The sequence below is a fragment of the Mustelus asterias genome, chromosome 12 (assembly GCF_964213995.1).
Source record: "Mustelus asterias chromosome 12, sMusAst1.hap1.1, whole genome shotgun sequence".
NCBI classification, from domain to species: Eukaryota; Metazoa; Chordata; class Chondrichthyes; order Carcharhiniformes; family Triakidae; genus Mustelus; species Mustelus asterias.
Genome location: NC_135812.1, coordinates 68854912 through 68880219, shown reverse-complemented (window position 1 = coordinate 68880219; position 25308 = coordinate 68854912). Strand labels below are relative to the sequence as shown.

At 45.7% G+C, this 25308-nt stretch overlaps 1 protein-coding gene across 1 annotated transcript in view; it reads right to left on the bottom strand.

Annotated features, from left to right (window-relative positions):
• The window catches only part of dnah9 (dynein, axonemal, heavy chain 9), a 591107-nt gene that overhangs the window by 362134 nt on the left and 203665 nt on the right, over nucleotides 1–25308 (bottom strand). Inside the window, exons 39-41 of the mRNA XM_078225415.1 lie at nucleotides 16139–16304; nucleotides 13605–13707; nucleotides 4183–4422 (exon numbers count right to left, since the gene is read on the bottom strand). Of these exons, the coding sequence (XP_078081541.1) occupies nucleotides 4183–4422; nucleotides 13605–13707; nucleotides 16139–16304 (509 nt within the window). The remainder of the gene's footprint in view (nucleotides 1–4182; nucleotides 4423–13604; nucleotides 13708–16138; nucleotides 16305–25308) is intronic.

The following is a 25308-nucleotide window of genomic DNA, read 5'->3' as shown; positions in this document are numbered from 1 at the left end:
GGGGGAAGAGAAAGGGGGGGGGGAAGAGAAAGGGGGGGGGAAGAGAAAGGGGGGGGGAAGAGAAAGGGGGGGGAAGAGAAAGGGGGGGGAAAGAGAAAGGGGGGGAAGAGAAAGGGGGGGGGAAGAGAAAGGGGGGGAAGAGAAAGGGGGGAAGAGAAAGGGGGGAAGAGAAAGGGGGGGAGAGAGAAAGGGGGGGAGAGAGAAAGGGGGGAGAGAGAAAGGGGGGGAGAGAGAAAGGGGGGGAGAGAGAAAGGGGGGAGAGAGAAAGGGGGGAGAGAGAAAGGGGGAGGAGAGAGAAAGGGGGGAGAAGGGGGGAGAGAGAAAGGGGGGGGAGAGAGAAAGGGGGGGGAGAGAGAAAGGGGGGGGGAGAGAGAAAGGGGGGGGAGAGAGAAAGGGGGGGAGAGAGAAAGGGGGGGAGAGAGAAAGGGGGGGAGAGAGAAGGGGGGGAAGATAGAAAGGGGGGGAGAGAGAAATGGGGGGAAGAGAGAAATGGGGGGAAGAGAGAAATGGGGGGAAGAGAGAAATGGGGGGAAGAGAGAAATGGGGGGAAGAGAGAAATGGGGGGGAAGAGAGAAAGGGGAGGAAGAGAGAAAGGGGGGGAGAGAGAGAAAGGGGGGGAGAGAGAAAGGGGGGAGAGAGAAAGGGGGGTGAGAGAGAAAGGGGGGGGAGAGAGAAAGGGGGGGAGAGAGAAAGGGGGGGGAGAGAGAGAAAGGGGGGGGAGAGAGAGAAAGGGGGGGGGAGAGAGAGAAAGGGGGGGAGAAAGGTGGAGAGAAAGAGAGAGTGCAACAGCACAGTATTGGTGAATCATGGAATCCCTACAGTGCAGAAGGAGACCATTTGGCCCATCAAGCTTACCGACAACAATCCCACCAAGGCCCTATTCATGCAACCCCAGATATTCACCCTGCTAATTCCCTGACACTAAGGAAGAATTTTGCATGGCCAATCAACCTAACCAGCACATCTTTGGACTGTGGGAGGAAACCAGAGCCCCCAGAGGAAACCCACGCAGTCACGGGGAGAATGTGCAGACTCTGCATAGATAGGGACCGGAATCTGGAATCGAATCTGGGTCCCTGGCGCTGTGAGGCAGCAGTGCTAACCATTGTGCCACTTTACCATCCCAAGAAGAGTGTCACTTGATCAGCAACCAGTTCAGATACTGGCACTGTGTATACCCGAGGCCAATCAAGAATCAGCATCACCGCACGGTTGAGTCATTGGTCACAAGTGGGCCGCAGCGAGGCCAGTGAGGAAAGGGTAGTTTGTTTCAAAACCTATCAGAGGGTGAGTTGGCAGACGGATTTTGCTGAAGGGATCTCTGATGAGGAATCTGACAGGGAGAGTGTTGGTGAGCGTGTATGCTGGGGTGACTGCTGCATTGGCAGTCCCGCCGGACACCTTCCCGTCACTGTCGAGAGGAATGGAGGGGGTTTGACTCCAACATGGCAAAGGGCACCTCGGACAGCTTGGGAGTCCATCATTTTCACCATGGAGGAGACGGTCAATTCCACTAGTGGACCCAGCCGTGGTGTGGGGGCCGTTGGCAGATGTCTCAGCTTCCACTGCGGCACAGGCAGGAGCCAGCCTGCATTCTCAGTGCTGCTGTGGAAGGTCAGAATGGTGAAATCCTGTGGGTGGTAATGCGCTCTGTCCAGAGCCACCCTCCCCCTGCTCCTTACACACAGCTTGCCCGCTCGGCAGCCTCTGCTCCATTTGTGTGGCATGTTGCAGCCCCAGAGGCACTGAAACTACAACCAGCTCCATTCCTTGGGCAGAGCTGTGTCACCAGATCCTCGCGTTTCCGTGAATGTCGGTGGTATCATAAATAAATATCATGGAGTGCAGCAGACCAATCAGCCCATCGAGCCTGAACCAACAACAATCCCACCCAGGCCCTATCCCCGTAACCCCACGTATTTACCCCGCTAATCCCTCTAACACTAGTATGGTCAATCAGCCTAACCCCCACATCTTTGTGGTAGCTCAGCACAAACCCTCCAGGAACAAAGCTCAGCACTTCCACTAGCACTGTTACATACACAGCAAGTTGAAAGCACCTCACCTACGAGTTTCATTCCTGACCCGTCCAATACCACTGCTGCCTCCTGCTGGTGCGGGCCTGTTCAGCTAGCAGTGGTTATGAGCACAGGTGTTCAATGGTTACCACTGCTGCCTCACAGCGTCAGGGACCCAGGTTCGATTCTGGCCTTGGGTGACTGTGTGGAGTCTGCACATTCTCTCCATGTCTGCGGGGGTTCCCTCCCACAGTCCCAAAGATGTGCAGGTTTAGGTGGATTGACCATGCTAAATTGCCTGTCAGGTCAGTGGGGTTACAGTGTAAGCCTGGGTTATAGTCAGTGAAGACTTGGTAGGCCGAATAGCCACCTTCTGCACTATAGGGATTCTATGATTTGTCGGATTCTATGGGCATACACAGACCATGTTTGTGAAAAATACGTCAGACCCACAGGGACACTTGATTTATGGCACAAGCAACCTCTCACCATCCACATGGCACACCTGCACTGTAGGATGTCCTGTCCAGAAAGCCGTGCACACAGGGCTGTGGCTACCAGCACAGCCGATTCCATGTTACCACCTTGTGCTTTTCATCACTCTGGTCTGATGCTTCAGGGCTCAAAATCGTGGCCAACAGGTATTTTTAAAAAACTCATCTAACATCGAAAAATAGAAACATAGAAGATAGGAGCAGGAGGCCATTCGGCCCTTCGAACCTGCTCTGCCATTCATCACGATCATGGCTGATCATCCAACTCAATAGCCTGATCCTGCTTTCTCCCCATAACCTTCGATCCCATTCGCCCCAAGCGCGATATCTAGCCACCTCTTGAATACATTCAATGTTTTGGCATCAACTACTTCCTGTGGTAATGAATTCCACAGGCTCACCACTTTTTGGGTGAAGAAATATCTCCTCACCTCTGTCCTAAATCCTCAGACTGTGACCCCTGGTTCTGGACACCCCACCATCGGGAAAATCCTCCCTGCATCTACCCTGTCTAGTCCTGTTAGAACTTTATAAGCCTCTATGAGATCCTCCCTCATTTGTCTGAACTCCAGCGAAAACAATCCTAACCTAGTCAATCTCTCCTCATAAATCAGTCCCGCCATCCCCGGAATCAGCCTGGTAAACCTTCGCTGCACTCCCTCGAGAGCAAGAACATACTTACTCAGAAAAGGAGACTAAAATTGCACACAGTACTCTAGGTGTTCACTCACCAAGGCCCTGTAAAATTGCAACAACACATCCCTGCCCCTGTACTCAAAACCTCTCACAATGAAGGCCAACATGCCATTTGCCTTCTTTACCGCCTGCTGCACCTGCATGCTTACCTTCAGCGACTGGTGCAAAAGGACACCCAGGTCTCGCTGCACACTCCCCTCTCCCAATTTACAGCCATTTAGGTAGTAACCTGCCTTCTTGTTTTTGCTTCCAAAGTGAATAACCTCACATTTATCCAAATTATACTGCATCTGCCATTGATTTGCCCACTCACCCAATCTGTCCAGATCATTCTGAAGGATCTCTATATCCTCGTCACAGTTCACCCTCCCACTCAACTTGGTATCATCTGCAAACTTTGAGATATTACATTTTGTTCCCTCATCCAAATCATTAATAAATATTGTATATAGTAGGGTCCCAGCACCGATCCCTGGGGCATCCCACTAGTTACTGCCTGCCAATTTGAAAAGCACCCATTAATTCCTACTCTTTGTTTCCTCTCTGCCAACCCTTTTTCTATCCATCTCAATACACGTCTCCCAATCTATCTGTCTTAAATACACTTAATGACCTGGCTTCCACAGCTTTCTGTGGCAATGAATGCCACATATTCACACCCTTTGGCTGAAGAAATTTCTCTTCATCTCAGTTCTAAATGGTCGCCCCTTTACTGTAAGGCTGTGCCTCGGATCCTAGTCTCTTCTACTAATGGAAACATCTTCTCTACGTCTTCCCTATCGAGGCCTTTCAGTATTCTGCAAGTTTCAATGAGATCCTCCTCATCCTTCGAAACTCCATCGAGTACAGACCCCGAGTCCTCAAATGTTCCTCATACGTCAAGCCTTAAAAGCTGACTCTTTGATGGTTTAACAAAATATTAGACGCAGAATAGAGAGTGCTGCTTTTTTTATGTTAAATGCCAGTGAATTCACCTGAAAGATGTTGGAGAGATCCCGCAGGTTGAAGATGTAATGGAATTTGATAGCTGTCGGTAGAAACGTAGAAGCCACTTTGTGATGCAGGGCCAGCGCCAGGTTGATTAGCTGCTGCGTAGATTTCTGCAGTGCCCCTGCAAAGTTGCCAAGCTTAAGATGCTGGGACAGGATGGTACAATAGATGGTCGCAAGGGCATCCATGCCAGGAAACGACAGAGCAAACACACAGAAGTGGCGCTGTGTGGAGAAAGATAAATTGTTTTAGTTGTGGCTGGACTTGTACTTTTTAAACACAACTGACACCGGCATCTTCGGATTTCAATTTGTGTGGAATATTTAAGAAAAGCAGACAGTGCAGGCATCTCCAAAAATCACATCACGTAAATAAGATTATGTGGAGATGAAGGCGTTGGACTGGGGTGGGCACAGTAAGAAGTCTCACAACACCAGGTTAAAGTCCAACAGGTTTATTTGGAATCGTGAGCTTTCGTAGCGCTGCTCCTTCACCAGGTGAGTGGAATGACTCCACCTGATGGGTGACTCATTGACTGGGACTGTGGAGTGACTCCACTCACCTGATGAAGGAGCAGCGCTCCGAAAGCTCATGATTCCAAATAAACCTGCTGGACTTTAACCTGGTGTTGTGAGACTACTTACTGTAAATAAGATTACTAAGTGGAATTTAAGCCCATGGCTGGCGAATGCTTTAATACCCCAGGCTGCATTTGAAGTGAGGCGAGCTCATTTTTTATCATGGAAAAGATTTTGTAGTTAGTGAAACTTCAGTAAGTCTTGGGCTTGGCTGTGGATTGCCCCATTGGTAAAACCGACTGCCGACACTCAAAAGGCCATTTCTGACGAGGGTGGTCATCTCATATGAAATAATAGCCGCCTGACTCACTGCCTCAGGATATAATTGGAAATTTGCATGAAAATGTTTACACTGCTAATCAGGCAAAGCAAAAATATACCTACCTTCATTTAATCTGCAGCAACCATTTCATTTTCAGAAAAAAAGCATGTTAACATGAGATATTTAAGAAGATGAGACATGTCAGTGTTGATGTAAAGTGATTGCAATGGCTGGAGGTAGCAGTGATAGAATATTGCAGCATGAATGAACTTGTTCCTGAATGCTGCAGATTCCCTGGGAGGTGACAAACTAATTATGGATTTGTTTCTCCCAGTCAATGTGTCGCCCATTTAATTAGTGACAAAGCAAATCTTTATTCTGTCCCAATCAGTTGCTTTAGAGTCCACACCAAACCCAGCTAGGCCCATATATGTAAATAACTAATACAGTCTAAGCACAGTTCTGATTCTACAGCACCACCCGATCTCTCACAGAGAGTGTATGCAGGAAGAAGAGAGAAAAGTAGAGCTCACGCTAGTGCAGTACTGTGGAAATTAAATTGTAATTCCAGCTATGGCCAAATATTTAATTTGCTTTGTTCTGCAAGTTTAAGGATGCTCACTTCAAATAAAGTACCATGGGGCTGCTGTGAAACTATAGTTAAAAGCAGTTAAAAACTGCAGATGCTGGTGTGGAAAATTAAGTTACTACAACAACAACAAGGCAACTCTGTCAGTGGGAATGGAAAAAAAACTTAACAACAAGGCCTTCAGTGAGGCCACGCTTGCGTATTCAGGATAAATGACTAATCTAAACCTCGCGTCAGTTTCATAAGCACTGTGTTCCCAGCCTTGGTCACAGGATGAAAAGACCCTTTTAATAACAAAATTCCAAAGAGCAAGAAACGGTGAACTATAACTGCTACATTGTCTGTTTGAAACGGGAGAGCACCTTGCAGTACATTGCACTGAATGTGTGTTCTCCTTGCTAGCAAGTAATTAAAGCTTGGAAGTTTGATTATTCACAGTGCCTAGTGGTGTTTGTACCCAAGTTGACTATAGTGCCTAGTGTTGTTTGTACCCAGATATTCAACAGTACAGGGTAGTGTCCTGAAGTTGCAGCCTCAACACTGCAACTGTTGTGGGGCATCTCGATATACTTTACCTGGAGCAGCCAGAAATCTATACTGAGGTGCTTAAAACCAAATTATTTCATTTGTCAGCACTTACACAAGCCTAACTTTTGTTGATAAGCAGGGGAATTCTTCTAAATTATCTTACTGAGTCTACAGGATTCTCAGGGGTCTTGACAGGGTAGATGTTGAGAGGTTGTCTCCCCTTGTGGGAGAGTCTCAGACCAGAGGGCATAATCTCAAAGTTGTCGCCCATTTAAGACAGAAATTAGGAGCAATTTCTTCTCTCCGAAGGTAATGAATCGGCACATTTCTTTACCGCAGAGGGCTGTGGAGGCTGGGTCGTTAAGTTAATTTATTAGTATCACAACTAGGCTCACATTAACACTGCAATGAAGGTACTGTGAAAATCCCCTAGTCGCCATACTCTGGCGCCTGTTCGGGTACACTGATGGAGAATTTAGCATGGCCGATGCACCTAATCAGCACCTCTTTTGGACTGTGGGAGGAAAGCGGAGCACCCGGAGGAAACCCATGCAGACACGGGGAGAACATGCAGACTCCGCGTGAACAGTAACCCCAACCGGGAAGTGAACCCGGATCCCTGGCACTGTGAGGCAGTAGTGCTAACTACTGTGCCACCGTGCCGCCCAAGGCTGAGATGGACAGATTTTTAATCAGTAAAGGAATCAAAAGCTATGGGGATAAGACGGGAAAGTGGAGTTGAGGATTATCATTACAGATCAGCCATAATCTCATTGAATGGTGGAGCAGACTTGATGGGCCGAACGGCCTACTTCTGCTCAGATATCTTATGGTCGAAAAAGAAATGTCCTTAGCGTTAAGATACTTTTAAATACGGGTGAGGTTTATGGCGGATGCAGTTACAGAATGCAATTCACCAGGCAATAGTGTCTGGGGACAGGCAAGTTGAGCATCACAAGGTAAAAAGCTGCTGCGTTTACTACTCTCTGGTTCCCATCAGTAATTGTATTGCTGCCAATTTAAAATATGCTCCTTTTTCCACTCACTACATCACTGCTTCTCAAGAGTCTGAGTCTCCAGGGGTGGAAAGCTCCCTCAGGAAACCAGCAAGATTTTAATTTGAGTTTTCGGAAACACATATTTGTGATGATTAACATATTTATGGCCATAAATCTTAAATAAAGGAAAGTAGCTGTCTTCAAAAGTGAGATTTCCTGCGGTGTTGCTTCACGGATATCCTTACAAAGGCTGTGATCTGAACAGTGTTTTTGGGTTGGGATTCCTATTAAATATAATTTGAGTAAACTACCAAACCAGGTTCATTTGATCAATGATAGTTTTGGATTTCAATGCCTCTGCAGATACTTGCCTTGGGTAAGGCTTTCTTTCAAACATGTGGATCACCGTTTGCAGTGCAAATGTGTAGTCACCACTGTCTGTTGACAGATTAGCCACTGCCAATTGAGAGATCAGTCACTGAACAAACTAAAATTGTCTTCCACATTGCTATTCAGTAACTAGGTATTTTTAAGTACCTATCGTACCAGCAGTATCAAATGTAAAACACAATTTCACTTTTGTTTGAATCATTAGTGATGTAATGGTAGCACAGTGGTTAGCACTGCAGCCTCACAGTGACAGGGACCTGGGCCTCAGATGACTGTGTGGAGTTTGTATGTTCTCCCCGTGTCTGTGTGGGTTTCCTCCCACAGTTCAAAGATGTGCAGGTGAGGCGGATTGACCAAGCTAAATTGCCTCTTAGTGTCAGGGGGATTAGCAGGGTAAATACATTGCTTTAGAGGGATAGGGCCTCGGTGGGATTGTTGTCGGTGCAGGCTTGCTGGGCCGAATGGCCTCCTTCTGCATTGTTGGTATTCCATGATTGTTAAAGAAGTAATTCAGACTGCATTCAAACTGTGCATTAATGGAGCCCTTATTTAAACCGGTCAGAGGCGTACCTAATCGGAAATAAAGATGACCATTACTTTGAAGGTAAAACCAGGATTGTGATTCCCATAACAACAGTCAGAAGCTTGGAACGTGCCAAGCAATAAAAATGAAGTTTGATTTATTTTGACCAGATAAACTAGAGTCCCTGATTACTACCTCTGTGTTTACCTTCTGTATAATTAGTGTCACTGATAAATAGCAGATAATATCAGTTGCCTGTGCATTATGATGTTGTGTAAAACAAGGATGCTGACTGAGTAATATCTAACTCTAAAGAGAAGAAATATCAGAAAATATATAAGTTATGAATTCATATCCTTATGTGGGGTAAATAGTATATCAGGTGGAATCTTGACATGTTTAATATTTATATCAGGGGTCTAACACTATAAAAATCATTTGTGAGTATTATCATCCCAAATTGTCTTGGCCGTTTTTCCTGTCACTACTTTTCTTAGCTTTCTTCCTTTCTCCTCAAAACTGCTATATAGATTGTTACCTTTGGCTATATTCTCATTTTTTTTTCCATTCATTCTTGAAATATCAATGTCACTTGCAAGGTTGGCATATATTGTTCCTCCCTAGTTCACCTTGGGATGATGGTAATATGCCTTCCCCTTGCATTCTGTATACTGATGGCACTCACACAATACTGATAAACAGGGACTCCCGAGTTTTGGGAGGTGCTGTCATAGTAGCTATGGTCTATCCGACAGTTTCACTCTAACTCACTGCCTCCTTCAGTTTTCTCTTCTTCACATTGTTGGGAAACATGACCCATATTTGTATTGCTGGATGTTAGAAACAAGGTGTAGATTTAAATTTAATTTAGTGTTTCTATGTAGGAAAGGCTAAGATTCATGTTAAACAAAGGTGTTTACATATATGTGGGTTTTTGGTTTCAGTTCAGGCTGAATCTATCGTGCCAAAAGAGAGCTTATGATGGGAAAAATAAATGCAAGCTGGGAGATAGAATGGGATGTTGCTTAGAATCCAGGGGCCACCTTTAGGGAGACACCTTTTTGATTTTGTTTAACTGAACTCAAGAGGCAGATGGAACGAGCAAGCTAGAGAGAGAACATCTCTCTCTCAGCTCTGCCAGATGCAGAAGGAGCTTAGCAATGAAAGAGGGACCATCTCTCATGGCTCTGCTAGAAGAAAAACCATACAATGGAGTAAGGGGAAAGGAAGCAAGCGCCAGAAATCTAAAGAACAGCTAGTTAAGGAAATTAAAGAATGGAGAGATTTTCCAGAAAGTTTTAACTTAAAAGGAACAAAAAGGAAACTGGAACAGGAACCTCATTGAGGTTATAGGCAAATCTGAGAAGGAGTTGGCTAGTGAGAAGTCAGAGATGTCTAAAGTAACCTTAAGAATTGTGATATCTTACTACAGCCTTTGAAGAGATAGTTGAAGCAATTGTAAGCAATTAGTGGCTGAATCTGAGTTTGTGCGAAAAACTTTAAAATGGTGGCACAGTAGTTAGCATTGCTGCCTCACAGCACCAGGGACCTGGGTTTAATTCCGGCCTCAGGTGACTGTCTGTGTGGAGTTTGCATGTTCTCCCGTGTCTGCGTGGGTTTACTCCGGGTGCTTCGGGTTTCCTCCCACTCTCCAAAGATGTGCAGTCTAGATTGATTGGTCATACCAAAATTGCCCCTTAGTGTAAGGGGGATTACAAAGATAAATACGTGGGGTCACGGTGATAGGGCCTGGATGGGATTGTTGCCGGTGAATGCTCGATGGGCGAAATGGCCTCATTCTGTACTGTAGGGATACTATTCTATGATTCATTCAAGGGCAAGAAACACTGAAAGGAGAGTTGTAAAATCTGGAAGCGGATCCTTGTTGGGAACAGTTGAGCAAAAGCACTGTTTGAAAGGAGATTCCAAAGTGTATCTTCTTGAGAGTGAAGTTTGGAATCACTTGGATGGAAGCCGGAGTCCAGTAAAAAAAGTTGCCTCATGGTGTAAGAATCATCTAGGCTGATTTGAGGAGAAATCCACAAAGGTTCACTTGGTTTCAGAGTGGAGTGTATCTGACCACAGTCAACCTGTGAGCTTAAAGGCACTGTGTGTTTACTGAGACTATTACAGCATTAGATAAATTTTGAAACCTGTGTTATCCTTAAAATCTGTGTATATTTTTGAAGATAATTGGGAGTGAAGAAGTATTCCATTATAGTCAAACTGTTCATGTTCAATCATTTTTTGTCATTAAAAAGCTAATTAGCAATCATGTGACTATTTTCATCAACATTTTCTAAACAAAGTAGTGAAAGTTACGACTACGATCTTACTGGCCATTCGCGCCATACTCCCACTGCAACAAGGATGGAGAATTTGGCACCCAGCCAAATCTTCGTTCACTGCAATGCAACCAGAAAATCCTGCCGGCATTAATGGAGGTAAAATTCATGCCTCTGTCTTTTGAGCTAGGGTTCCATTCTCAGACCTCTTGGTCCAGTAGTAATACCAACTGGGCTGGTAACTAAGGTATCTTCAGGTTTTCGTAAAAAAGACTATCTGGTTTTATGACTTGATTTTACCTGATCCTCTCTTTAACTCCTTTCAGTCTTCATGGAGCTCATGCTATAGCGTGGTGAGCATTTCTGAACTCTTTATTTCAAAGCAAAAACGGCCATGGGATCTTGTCTAAAGAAGTGGCCACTGCCATTGTGCCAAAGAGTAGCCTCTTAACTGCGTGACATGGGTGGCATCACACATGAATCATGCACTCAATCTATTCAAGGGTTTGTCTTTAGAAACATGTGAAAATAAAATACGAGGAAAGTATCTCAAATCTGGCAACCTCGGGAGCAAGTCCCTGCTGGATTTCAGAACATGATGATTTTTTGGGGGTAAAAAGATTGGAACACCTCATTTCAGTGAATTCAGTGAATAGGGAACGCCAGAAATCCAACTAGTATGACTGCAAAGCACTTTAGGTTGATGTCCATATCACTGCTGATATTTATTCATTTCTTACGCATTAGATTTAACAACTCTTTCATGCTTCCCCCACTTCCTACATCAGCGCCTCCTGTTCAACATGAGAACCCTTCAATCAAACTTCTGAAACAATGTTAAAAACACCCTGTATGTGTAATTGAAAACTATTTGCTTTTTAATTCGTGCAAGCTTGTACAGCACTCTTTCATAACTCTCCTTGAACTGACTTGGGCCAGCTGCAAGTAGGCAGTCAGTACCCATGGAACTTAAAGGCTTTTGGGAATCAAGTGCGATGTTTTAACTTCAACCTGAGGGCTTCTATTAGGGTGGCCTTCATGGCATCAAAACTCAATACAGGTAAGCGTGTACTGCAGCAAGAATAGGTATATGACCTGATCCCAAGTACAACACATGGCTAAATATTCTACCTCATTGGATTCTACAAGAGTCTTTTGTTCTTCCTGGATAAAGTCAACTGTCTCTGCCACATTTGCACTGGGTCAGGAGGGGTCAATGTTCGCTGGAGTATGGAAAATGTCAGGCACGCAAAGCCAATTGGCAACTCCCCGAACTTTTCTGAACTGGGTCAGGTGGGGTCAAGGTTCACTAGCACGCAGATTAAAACAAATGCCCAGATTTTGGTCACCACCAGTTTTCAGGTGGTGACCATAGAATCACTACAGTGCAAAAGGAGACCATTTGGCCCATTGAGCCAACACCGACAACAATCCCACCCTGGCCCCATCCCCGTAACCCCACAATTCTGCCAAAAACTACAAGGTAAGGGGGGAAAGGTTCAGTAGTGATGGGGGGGGCGGTGGGTAGAATTGAAACCCGAACCTTGGCGCTGTGAGGCAGCACAGACAGCCACCATCACAACTCTCTTTCCCTTTAGAGCCTCCCAATTAGATAATCTCGGTGCACAGTGGCCCAAAATGTTGAGTTCCTATGTTGTTTCACCTTGCCAGGGAACCAAGCTGGAATAATCCAGCCCTAAAGCACCTGAGACAATGCAGCGTCTTCCGTTGCTTTCATTTCCAAGCATTCGGTGTAAGTACTACCCTTTTTATACAGGAGAATAATCCCCCACATCCACTGCACCTTGCTCTACCATAAACATCTAAATACTCCCTCAATGTTTCTCCACAGTATCTCACTGTAATTCCTGCTGTGATATGGTCTGGCTTTCACAAGAGAACCCAGATATCTGGCTAATTCTTCAGAAGGGGAGGCGGAGTGTGTTTCAATAGCAATGATAACAGTCTGTGCGGAGCTGACATCGCCTTGACTCGTGGGCATGGTTGTGTGATCGATTGCTGCACTTCATGCTATCGTCAATCCTATGCCCATCTTTAAGATATAGGACTTGATTATAACATTATAGATCGCTGTCAGTAAGTGATTTACTCATTGTAAATCTTAAATATTGCTGAAAAGGGAGACATGTTGCCAAAGCTTTGCTTCTTGCACTGATCAGGACAAATACAAGAATGCCAAATTTCAAATGATCACAACAATTTATGCTACGGGAGGAAGGTTGGCACGTTGACTCTGATTGGTCGAGACATTACCATTGTTTAAAGTTTATTTATTAGTGTCACAATTAGACTTACATTAACACTGCAATGAAGTTACTGTGAAAATCCCCTTGTTGCCACACTCCGACGCCGGTTCGGGTACATTGAGGGAGAATTTAGAAGAGCCAATGCACCTAACCTTGGGAAGAAACCGGAGCACCCGGAAGAACCCACGCAGACACGGGGAAAACGTGCAGACTCTGCACAAACAGTGACCCGAGGCCGGGAATCGAACCCAGGTCCCCGGCGCTGTAAGGCAGCAGTAAGGCAGCAGTGCTAACCACTGTGCCACCATGCCGCCCCATTGAGAAAGTAATGGGGAACTATAGGCTCCCCAAGCTCCTGAGTAATTTAAAAAAGGCACCAGGCTTGAATTAGTTCCCTTTTATTTAGAGAACAACTCCATGTGTATGAATGTATGTCACTTTTAGCAAATGAGGCATATTTTGAGTGTGGCTGATTATCTGGATTATTCTAACTCTGTCCTAATGGATACTGCGGTCATCTAAACTAGCAATTAAGAAAACTACAGAACAGCGTTACCTCAGCAGCAAATGGAGTGTGATATGCTGGATAGATTGTTTAGAATTTCTATTGGAATATGCTTTATTATTTACAACTCTTGTCCAGTGGGTCCGTGGCTGCAAGTCGGGTTAATATTTTTCTCCTTTCTTGGACAAAGGTTGCCATAATCTATCGGGTGCCCTGAACCACTAGACCTTGTTTTGTAGTCAGCAACGGCACTTATTGATGACCTGAAAGAACAGTACGAAGTCTCACAACACCAGGTTAAAGTCCAACAGGTTTATCTGGAATCACGAGCTTTCAGAGCGCTGCTCGTTCATCAAGTGAGTGACTCATCTGATGAAGCAATTTTACCCAACAGTAATTTACATTTAATTTACAGTAATTTAAATCAAAGTAATCCCCAAGCAACCCAGCAGCAGTAAACATTGATAGAAATGCGACATACCTGCAGGCGAGGGTTAATTGTGAAACTGCCAGCCGTGGGATTCATACAGGACACGTACTGCACATTATGAATTTCTTTCAGTGAAAGCTTAGCTCGGTCATACCTGGTAAAAGATATACATATATTTTTCTTTAAATTTCTGATACTGGCAAGTTGCTTAACTACATGGGTCACCATAAATTGGCACGGTGGCGAGCACTAATGCCTCACAGTGCCAGGAACCCAGGTTCAATTCCAGCCTCGGATCACTGAATGGAGTTTGCATGGGGTTTCCTCCAGGTGCTCCAGTTTCCTCCCACACTACATATATGTGCAGGTTAGGTGGATTGGCCATGCTAAATTGTTCCTTATAGTGTCAGGTGGATTAACAGAGTAAATACATGGGGCTACAGGGATAGGGCCGAGGTGGGATTGTTGTCCGTGCAGGCTCAATGGGCTAAATGGCCTCCTTCTGCACTGTAGGGATTCTATGATTCTCTGAATAAAATAATGTAAGTATACATGGAAAGAACTTGCATTTATATAGTGACTTTCACAAGTTCAGGATGTTCCAAAGATCATGCACTCTACATTGTATAACATAATTGTATTTTTACTTTTATTTCAGGTTTCCAGCAATTCCAGTATTCGTCAACGCTCACACTTGGTATGAAACTGGTCACCCTGAGGCTACCACCTGATACATAAGAACATAAGAACATAAGAACATAAGAAATAGGAGCAGGAGTAGGCCATCTAGCCCCTCGAGCCTGCCCCGCCATTCAATAAGATCATGGCTGATCTGACGTGGATCAGTACCACTTACCCGCCTGATCCCCATAACCCTTAATTCCCTTACCGATCAGGAATCCATCCATCCGCGCTTTAAACATATTCAGCGAGGTAGCCTCCACCACCTCAGTGGGCAGAGAATTCCAGAGATTCACCACCCTCTGGGAGAAGAAGTTCCTCCTCAACTCTGTCTTAAACCGACCCCCCTTTATTTTGAGGCTGTGTCCTCTAGTTTTAACTTCCTTACTAAGTGGAAAGAATCTCTCCACCTCCACCCTATCCAGCCCCCGCATTATCTTATAAGTCTCCATAAGATCCCCCCTCATCCTTCTAAACTCCAACGAGTACAAACCCAATCTCCTCAGCCTCTCCTCATAATCCAAACCCCTCATCTCCGGTATCAACCTGGTGAACCTTCTCTGCACTCCCTCCAATGCCAATATATCCTTCCTCATATAAGGGGACCAATACTGCACACAGTATTATAGTTTTTGGCAGAATTACTCCTATAGTAACTATGCATTCTCAATGTACTCACTGCTTTCCCCATGTGCCTGCAAGGCTAAACACTCGGAGAGAGGTGACCTTGCTCTGATATTCACTGCATTCATTATGCAGTGGTGAGCTTCAAACAGAACCTGAAAGTACTCATTTCAGAGCTTAGCTCCTTACCCCGTGGATCCAGCAACATTTTTTAAAAATAAAACAATGATACACTTGCATCTACAGAGCAGCTTATCCCACCCTAAGTCCGACCCACTTCGTAGCCAATGAGTTTCATTTATTGGATTGTGTTTGTGGTTGTTAGGTAGGTAAAAATCTTGCTCTGCTCCAAAATGTGCTACATAATTCTGAACAGGCAAATTGGGCCGCACTGTAATATCTTGCCCAAGAGATTTCATCCTCATATTTGCACCAAAATGTCAATTCTAGAACGCATGCCCAAGCCATGAAGGAAGGTTCGAGGCAACATTCCAGCTGTGACAGGAATGTTGCCATATAAACCGGGCTGACACTTGGAGGATCCACTCAGAGGGAGTAATTCTGCCAAAAACTATAATCATAGAATCCGTACAGTGCAGAAGGGGGCCATTTGGCCCATCGAGCCTGCACCAACAACAATCCCACCACGGCTCTATCTCCATAACCCCACCTATTTACCCTCCTAATCCTCGCAACACGAAAGGACAATTTAGCATGGCCAACCAACCTACCCCGCACATCTTTGGACTGTGGGAGGAAACAGAAGCACCCGGAGGAAACCCACAAAGACACGGGGAGAACGTGCAAGCTCCACGCCAACAGTCACCCGAGGCTGGAATTGAACCCGGCTCCCTGGCTCTGTGAGGCAGCAGTGCTAACCACTGTGCCACCGTGCCGCCCCAAGTTAAGAAAGGAGAGAATGCAAGTGATCTCTAGGCTGTATACTGAATACCGCAGGCCCCATATGTTAGTATGGTACTAAATGCATAAATAAAGGGAAATATTATTCACTGAACACTGGTAATCCTCATCTAGAACAACGCAAAAATATTGGGCTTCAAATTTTGGTTTGAGCAGTAATGCACCATGGGTAGCGACCTGTTTGCATTTCTATTAGAAATCGAGCAGAGAATAATAGGGGCTACTAATTCACCATTACCCTTTACTCCCTGAATCAAATTTTGCCCCATTCATTCAATGCTCATCTCTGATGTTTTATAGAAGTATTGTGCATTAAAGAAAACATTTGTCTTCATTATCCATTATCATTATCCACATACCAGTGATTGTAATCCAAATGTTGCCTGATAAGTGTATGCGGCTGAACAGTGCCGTATGTGTCGACTTCAGGCATGTTCATGTCATCGATAAAGTATATCAGTCTCTTGGTGCCAGGAGGTCCGTAGTTCCTGCCAGCTTTCTTCTCAAGGGGCTTTTCCAATATGGCTGCAACACAACAAACAACACCATGGAAATCCACGAGCTTTGAAATCAGGAGAATAAACTCCAATCATTCAGCTAAGCTATCGACATAGCGCTCAGCATAAATAGGGTTAGCACGACCCTCCATGTGAGGCAAAATAACTCTATCCGTAAACAGAAGTGAGCACTTGACCTCATCCATTATCATAGAATCCTACAGTGCGGGAGGCCATTCGGCCCATCGAGTCTTCACCGGCTACAATCCCACCCAGGCCCTATCCCCATAACCCCTTGCATTTACCCTAGCTAGTCCCCTGACACTCAGGAGCAATTTAACATGGCCAATCCACCTAAAGCGCACATCTTTGGACTGTGGGAGGAAACCGGAGCACCCGGGGGAAACCCACGCAGACACGTGGAGAACGTGCAGACTTCACACAGACAGTGACTCAAGCCGGGAATGGAACCCGGGTCCCTGGCGCTGGTTGCTAATGAAGTGGGAAAAATATACAGAAGAGTACACTTTAAAAATGACTGCCTGGCACAGAAAGAGTTAAGACCACAAACAGGCACTGACTCTTAGCCCAGACAATTACTTAGGATTAAAGACACTCAGACAACTACTTGTAAATTAAAATATGCAGGAATTAGATACTGCAGGAAGCCAGTGGAAATAGGGACAAAAGGGTCTGGTAAAGGGATTAGCCATGATGTGGAGATGCCGGCATTGGACTGGGGTAAACACAGTAAGAAGTTTAACAACACCAGGTTAAAGTCCAACAGGTTTATTTGGTAGCAAAAGCCACACAAGCTTTCGGAGCTCTTAGCCCCTTCTTCAAGTGAGTCTCACCTGAAGAAGGGGCTAAGAGCTCCGAAAGCTTGTGTGGCTTTTGCTACCAAATAAACCTGTTGGACTTTAACCTGGTGTTGTTAAACTTCTTAAAGAGATTAGCTACAGGTGGGATCGGGAATACAAAATGCAGGAAGACCAATTACTGTAAACTACTGTATGAATAGACTGAAACTAAAGTCATTGATAGTCACTGACGTAGGAAATGTATCCATTCATAGAACAATGTGATGTTAACATGCTTATGTCTGTATCTGTCTGTATTTGTCTATAACGACGTGTTTAACGATCGATCACCTATTTGATTACAATGATGTGATAATGGCTAGATGTCCGGTCCATCTATTGTGTAAAGGGTATAAAGATGGACCGCTCCTATTGTCTCATTGAGAGAAGGTAGCTGTCTAGAAGCACTGCGGAGTGTCAGTGCCTTTTCTCCACGAAGCTTCATTAAAATAAAACTGTATTCTTGAAACCTTCAAGCCTGACCTAGTGGTACTTTTCCCACAACACTAACCACTGGGCCAACCTATGTCGCTTTATAACCTGTTTTTCTTTTCCTAATATAAAAAAATTGTTCTGATCTCTGCAGAGACGGATAACGGTTTAAAGTAATTTGAATTCAGTTATTGACTGAAAAGACTATGCAACAAGAGTTTATATTTTCAACAAAAATGATTCCTGCCCAGGATCAGGAATCGGTACTATTAACACTATGGGCGGAATTATTTTAAAATAATGGCAAAGTGTCAATTTTGGCACCAAAACCGATGCGATTCCCACCAGCACAGGCAGCAAAATCCAGACCACAATTTTTAGTCACTTTTGAAGAGAAAGTGACTAAGGGAGAAATATCTGATTCACCCATCCCGGGGTCATCTGAATACTTGGAACAAGGGGATGCCACACTTAAATTCCACAGCACTTGTACTCATTCAAGTCAGGATGCCAGCTCCTCGATTCACGGAGGGGGTCCTCACCCGTATGCTGGGTGCTGTGGAGGAGAGACGGGCAACAATGTAGCCCCGGGCTGGGAGGAGATCCTCCAGTAAAATAACCAACCCTGCCTGGCAGACAGTTGCAGCACTGATCAGTGCCAGCACCATGCGCAAGAGGACGGGGGTGCAATGCTGCAGGAAGGTGAATGAACTACTCCATTCTGCCAGGGTAAGTGCTCCCTGTCTCCTCTCAACACTCCATCTTGCCGCTACCCCTTGGAATGTCACCTCGACTCCACATGCTGCCACCTGACAGGGCCCCAGCACCCACATGTTTCCCGTCACCCCCTGCACTCCTCTTCTCAGAACCTTTACACACCATGCCCAGACATGCCAGGTAGCATTGACATCTGACCCGCCAGCAAACATCATCCCCATTTGTGTCCCTGCAGGAGAAGCTTGCTCACAACCAACACGAGCGAGAGATGTCCGAACTGATGATTCTTTTAGAGATCCCTGGAGCTCACGTGGTTGGAGTAGGAGTGGGCCTGTGCTGAGAGTGAGGTGGGGCCTGTGAGAGAGAAGTGAGGAGTCTCTGTACATTCATCCAGATGACCAAACTCAGAGTTCTGTGTAGTCCAAGCTCTTGACCAGGCCACGTACTAATACCGTGCCCCGTGTCTTACAGGAACATCATCCAAAGTGCCTGGCCTGTCCACGAGTGCTTGCACAGCCCACCCTCGACACAACCTTGTTGGAGATGTCAGAGAGGGACAGTGAAGAAGCGTCACAGCATGACCCGCACCATCCACCAGTGCAGACTCACACCTTGGTGGGCGATCTTAACAGGCTTCTGGATCACTATCTGGTGAGCACCACACAGTTTCTGATGCACATCAAGTGGAGGCAGGAGCGTCCCAGACATCCGACCCTCGGAGGTCTGCTGGATGCCAGGACTCAGGTGTGCCCCAGCCAGGTGAGGTGCCTCTGGACACATTCCTCCCTCAGCTGTTGGAGATGCAAAGGCAGAGCTGGGAATACAAGGAGGGGTTGTCAGCGCTACTCCTGCAACTGCAAGGCCAAATGGAGGAGTCCCACAGCCTCCTGTTACAGGGGATGTTGCCGACAATGTGCAGCACCCAAGCCAAAATTGCAAGGGTGGCGTTCACAATGGAAAGCCTGGGGCTCAAGGTCAGATCCATGGTGAGAAAACTCCAAAGCATGGCTCAGTCCCTGAAGACCATGACTGAGGGATTCAGTTGCATGGCACAGACAATCGTGGGCCTCCAGGAATGGCAGCACCAGATAATGTTGAACATCGGGAGCTCACTCCAGCTGCTCCCCTATCCCATGGAGTAACCCAGAAGTGAGCCCATGAGCAACTGGATGGAGGAGGATCTGCTGGAGCACCGCCCAGGGCCTTCCACCCAGGTGAGCCTGGGAGTTCCCAGTCAATCTGAATTTCACCCCGCCCCCCACCCCCCCCAACCTTCCTGAGGCCCACACAACTCGGGCACAACGACCAGAATGGGGTGACTCTACAACACCAATGCCACCCGAAAGTAGACCGGGGCCCTCTAGGACTCGGCCCTCCAGAGGACGCCTGCCAACAGTGTGGAAGGCAGCAAGCCACCTCCACCTCTGATGTACACTGTACATCCTGGGGACACATCCAGACAGGTGGCGGCATGGGTACACAGTGTGAGCACGAGTAAAGTTAGGCACTAGTAGTTGGGGGACATTGTCATTTGTCACATTTTGATTTGTCCCCTGTGGGTGGTGAGTCAGGAGTGTGGGGGGGAACCCGATGGGGGTGGATTGGGAAATACCATGGGAGTTGGATAGTCAGGTCATGGGGGGGGAAGGTGGAGGGAATCCCATGTGTGGATCGGTCTTGGTATTTAGTTAGTAGTTAGAGGAGGTGTATTTCTTCTGATTTTTCTGAGTAGCTATTAGCATAACCCTGGCAGAACCATCCAAGTGATTTATATCACTTTATCGGATGGTTCACAGAGTTGCACAATTGCCCAGGGGGACGTTAGCCCTTCTGGACAATTGCCATGCAAATGCTTACCTGGGATGTTCTGAAGGGAATTCCCCAGTGCATCACTGGGGTATCTTCTCCCCCCACCCCGACACTGGGGAGCCTGGAAATTGTGGCCCATCAGTTTATGGCGTTGATACAACTGAAGTAGAGGCAAAGCAGAAAAATGAAATTATTCCAGCTCCTTTCCTGGCTCCTCTTTAGTACAGGAGAAAGGCACAGTTTCATTTGAGCTGAAGTCAGTGGGAGGTGACATTTCACTTTGACAGGGATCAGCACAACGAGGCAAGATGTCACTGAGTGGATGGAATATACGGCTGTAATCGATATCCCACACATTTAGATGCTGTGCCGTTTAGGGGGTGAACAGCAAAGGCCAGTTCCTCTCCAACAGGGAGGAGAAATAAAGGTTATTGTATGAATCCAAGTTCTACTTTGTCTATTGCTCTAGTTAGTGCGTGCAGATATACCATTGCAGCACTTCCCTTGCAATGCTGCTGCCCACATGTTCTGGTGTTAAGATTCCCTGTAGCTTTAAGTTAAAATCATTTGTCCTTTCTAAAAGATACCTTGGAAAAAAAAAATGTGAATTTGCATTGACCAACTTAAAGGGATTGGACGACATGTTTCCAAGTATTATGTTTTACTCGAACGAACAAACTAAAAGCAACACTGACGAAACACTATTTTGTAAGCAATTTATATTCAAAACTACACAAAAGTTAATCCTAACATGACCGATAACTCCATGTCTCGGATATATGTTCACCACACTATCCACAGAATCACTTTCCTTAAAGGAATCAGTACACAGTTGCTTCCAGCTTCCAAAGGGATCATGTTTCCCTATTTCACTGAGCGCCATGCAATCGTCTATTGATGCTTTCCTCAGCTTTTAGCGAGTTTCCAGATTCCACTACCAGCAATAAAGCCTGCTCCAACAATTCTTCTTCCCTCCTGGCCACATCAGGACAAATCTCCTGGATTCTGTAGATGGCTCCAGGATCTCTCTCTTTGACCAGAGGCTGTCTTCAATCCCACGTCCTGCTTTGATAGCTTACAGAGAACTCGCAGCTTCTTCTCTCTGCTGACCATGCTAATCACCATGCTTTTCCTCTCTCTCTCTTATTTCTCTTCTGCCCCAAAGGAGACTGAAAGTCTATTCACTGTCAGCACAACTGCCCTTGTCTTTGTTTCTAGGTGTGAGAACTTTGCACCTTGCTCATCAAGACTCTCAACTTGTGTTGTGATGTGAAGTGCATGCAAATTTAAGGGTGCATTATCTTCAACTACTTTCAATCATTCCACAACTCGACAGGGTGTAAGCAGTTTTTAAGCAGTTTGAAAGCAGCAGTGAACAAGGTCAGATGTGTATATAGGGTTTCCCAGTCAACAGTATTTGTAAATAATCTTATCTTCTGGCTTGTGTTTGTGCCATTGACCAATATTCTCTCTAATTTCCCTATGGTATGCATGACGCATTTGTATGTGTACTTGAATCGGTGAATCTCTACAGTGCAGAAAGAGGCCACTCAGCCCATCGAGTCTACACCAACAACAATCCCAACCAGGCCCTATCCCGGTAACCCCATGCATCCACTCCTGTTAATCCCCCTGACACTAAGGGGCAATTTAACTTGGCCAATCAACCTATCCTGCACATCTTTGGACTGTGGGAGGAAACCAGAACACCCAGATGGAGCCCATGCAGAGAACATGCATACTCTGCACAGCCACCCAAAGCTGGAATTGAACGTGGGTCCTTGGCGCTGTGAGGCAACAGTGCTAACCACTGTGCCAGCGTGCTGCCCAATATTAATATGCAGTCGCACATGCTTGTCTCTTAAAGGAACTGCTGCTTATGCTTGGCCTGTTTGTCACCCTTGCGGCTAACAATCAGTTGCTATGTGTCCATAGGTGTACATAGCCTCGAAGGAGTATTTCCAGACCCCCTTCAATACCATACATGAGTGGTCATTTGTTCACTTATAAGCATAGATAACAATGGTCTACAGTTTATCCCAACATTAGAGGTATCAGAGCTGACCTGATCCTGTCTTCATCTCAAGTAGAGCACGGGTTAATGAATTATTAGTGTGAAGCCTATCTGGGTTACCCTCTATTGCCTGGGGCAGGGGTGGGGGAAGAGGTGGGGGGGGGGGGGGGGGGTATGGAGAGTTTAAGAATCTGCTTTTTTCAACGTCATGTACAGATGTCAACTTGCCATGGGCCTTAAAGGGCCTGATTATTTTTTTATCAATGTACAGAAGGAGCAAATTATGCTCTTAATAATTAATTAAAAAAACACCAGAATGCACAAATTCAAAATTTCATAAAAACCTTAGAAATCATCCTTTAAAAATGTTTGGTGTTATGGAAAGACCCCAATTAGTTGTGTTGGGAAACTTCTTCGAAAAGGGAATATTCTATGAAATTGTTTCATGATTTTAGACCATAAGATATAGGAGCAGAATTAGGCCATTTGGCCACCATTCAACCATGGCTGATATGGTTCTCATCTCCATTCTCCCCATAACCTTTGATCTCCTTATTGATCAAGAACCTATCTATCTCCGTCTTAAAGACACTCAATGTCCCGGCCTCCACAGCCCTCTGTGGCAATGAATTCCACAGATTCACCACCCTCTGGCTGAAGAAATTCCTCCTCATCTCAGTTTTAAAGGAGTGTCCCTTCACTCTGATGTTGTGCCCTCGAGTTCTAGTCTCTCCCACTAGTGGAAACATCCTCTCCACGTTCACTCTATCCAGACCTCTCAGTATTCTGTAAGTTTCAATTAGATCCCCCTCATCCTTCTAAACTCCATCGAGGGCAGTGGTTTTTATATGTCCGCTCGCTGAGAATGAAATAGAAACACAAGTCCCACTGATGAAAACACAATAAAAACCAGCCCCTTAGAGATGGCATCCTCAAATTTAATATTTTAATTTTATTTTTCCCCATTGGCTTATTCTTTGTTTCTGCCTGCCTATTTCGCACATTGTAGCTCTATGTAGTTTTCTTCCATCATTTTCAGAGTCTGTCTTTGCAGTTCAATCTTTTCAAGGGCTCTCTGGCATTCTCTGCCCCATTTCGTTGTATTTCTCCCTGTCACTTTATTTTTGCATGATAATGGAAATTCGAGGGTCAGTGAGGAGGATTGCGTGGTTCGGAAACTGCAGGGAGGGTGGGCAATACAACACAACAAAGGGCCTGGGCTGCAAGACTAGCTGAAGTGGTGCTCAGGAGCTGGATCATTGACTGACAGGCAGCTCTACAATCTGCTGTCTCTGAACTTGCTTCCATTATTTCTGGCACTAAAATCAATACTGGATTCTTGCCTCAGCATATAAACAAAAACAGCGAGAGCCCAGATAGTTGGACTCCGCTCTCCTGTTCCAGCAGCTACTCCCATATGAAATTCCACTCTCTTTTTCAGGGAGCCAAGACTTCCATGGCAGTCGCACTGCACTCACTGAGTGACTGGCATTGAGAACTAGCAGGAAGGGAGATTTCCCTCACCCCAAGAAAGGTGGAACACAGGAGAGCTGCTGGGATGGGGAGGCACAATGATTAGCACTGCTGCCTCTCAGTGCCAGTGAACCAGGCTCGATTCCAGCCTCGGGTGACTGTCTGTATGGAGTTTGCACATTCTCCCCGATTCTGCGTGCGTTTCCTCCAAATGCTCCGGTTCCCTCCCACAGTCCAAAGATGCGCAGGTTACATAAATTGGCCATGTTAAATTTCCCCTAAGTGTCCCAAGATGTGTAAATTAAGGGGATTAGCAGGGTAAGTGCATGGAGTTACAGGAGGGGATGGGTCTGGGGAAGGTGCTCTGTCAGAGAGTTGGTGCAGACCAAATGGGCCGAAGGGCCTCCTTCTGCACTGTAAGGATTCCATAATTCTATGTTATGTTGTGACACTCCAGTGCCGTAGAGATTCAGACTTTGTTAGGAACCAAAGGTATTTATTGATAAGAGAAATTTAGGTGCAGGAGGTTTGCAGCTCTGGGCTGCCCTGGAGCAGAACTCGAGTCCATACATGCTTACAACATGGCTGCTCGATGATTCTGCCTGAGAGAGGCCTTCACCCTCTGGTGTGATCACTCACTCTCAGATTCCATGGGTCCCTCAAGGCAGGTGACTCACTGTCTTAAAGGGACAAACACCACATACACAACAAAAATGTAAAGGAAATAGTACTGAAAGGAACTAAGAAGCATGGCTAGGCAATATTCGAACTCAAGCTTGCTGGAAGAAAACTTTATGTCCATCTCACGTGTCATGGCTGTTTGCACGTACCCAAGTCAAAACAGGTTGCATAAATGTGAGTACAATACAAGGGGGTGAAAGAGAGAATGAAAAACCAAAAGATGGGTCCCTCTTCACAACTTAGTAATTCTCCCAGCAATAAGTGTGTGCTTTCGAAAAATAGCAATTTCCAGTCCATTATAACAGAATGGGCGGCATGGTGGCACAGTGGTTAGTGCTGCCGCCTCACAGCGCCAGGGGCCCAGGTTCAATTCCCGCCTCGGGTGAATGTCTGCATGGTGTTTGCATGTTCTCTCCGTGTCTGCGTGGGTTTCCTCCGGTTTCCTCCCACAGTCCAAAGATGTGCAGGTTAGGTTGATTGGCCACGGTAAATTGCCACTTAATGTCAGCGGCATTAGCAGGGCAACTACATGGGGTTACGGGTATAGGGTCTGAGTGGGATTCTCATCGATGCAGGCTCAATGGGCTGAATGGCCTTCTGCAATATAGGAATTCTACGATTCTCTTCCATGAATCACAAATTTTTCTCCTGACCTTGCGACGGACTACCTGAGTGAATCCTCCTTGTCATTATATTGGGAGTGCAGCCGTTGCATTTAGCATCATTTGGCATGTTGGTCAATGATGTGCAAGTTTGCCTTTTAAATGGTTATTCCAACTGCCTTTCAGTACCTCTAAAATTAAAGCAACATTTACAGATAGACCGACTGGATGAGTCACCACTTAATGAGATTCAGCGACAAGTTGGTAACTGCAAAGAGAATTTTCAAACCACCGAATATTGAATAAATTATGTCCCAGCAGTGTGAGTGAATTGCATCAATAGCAGAGCATTTCAGATGCACTGGGGGATGGAAATGAAAAAGTCCAACCCACGGTGAAACTGAGCAGGTTTACTAGACAAGAGTACTTTTTACATATAAAAGA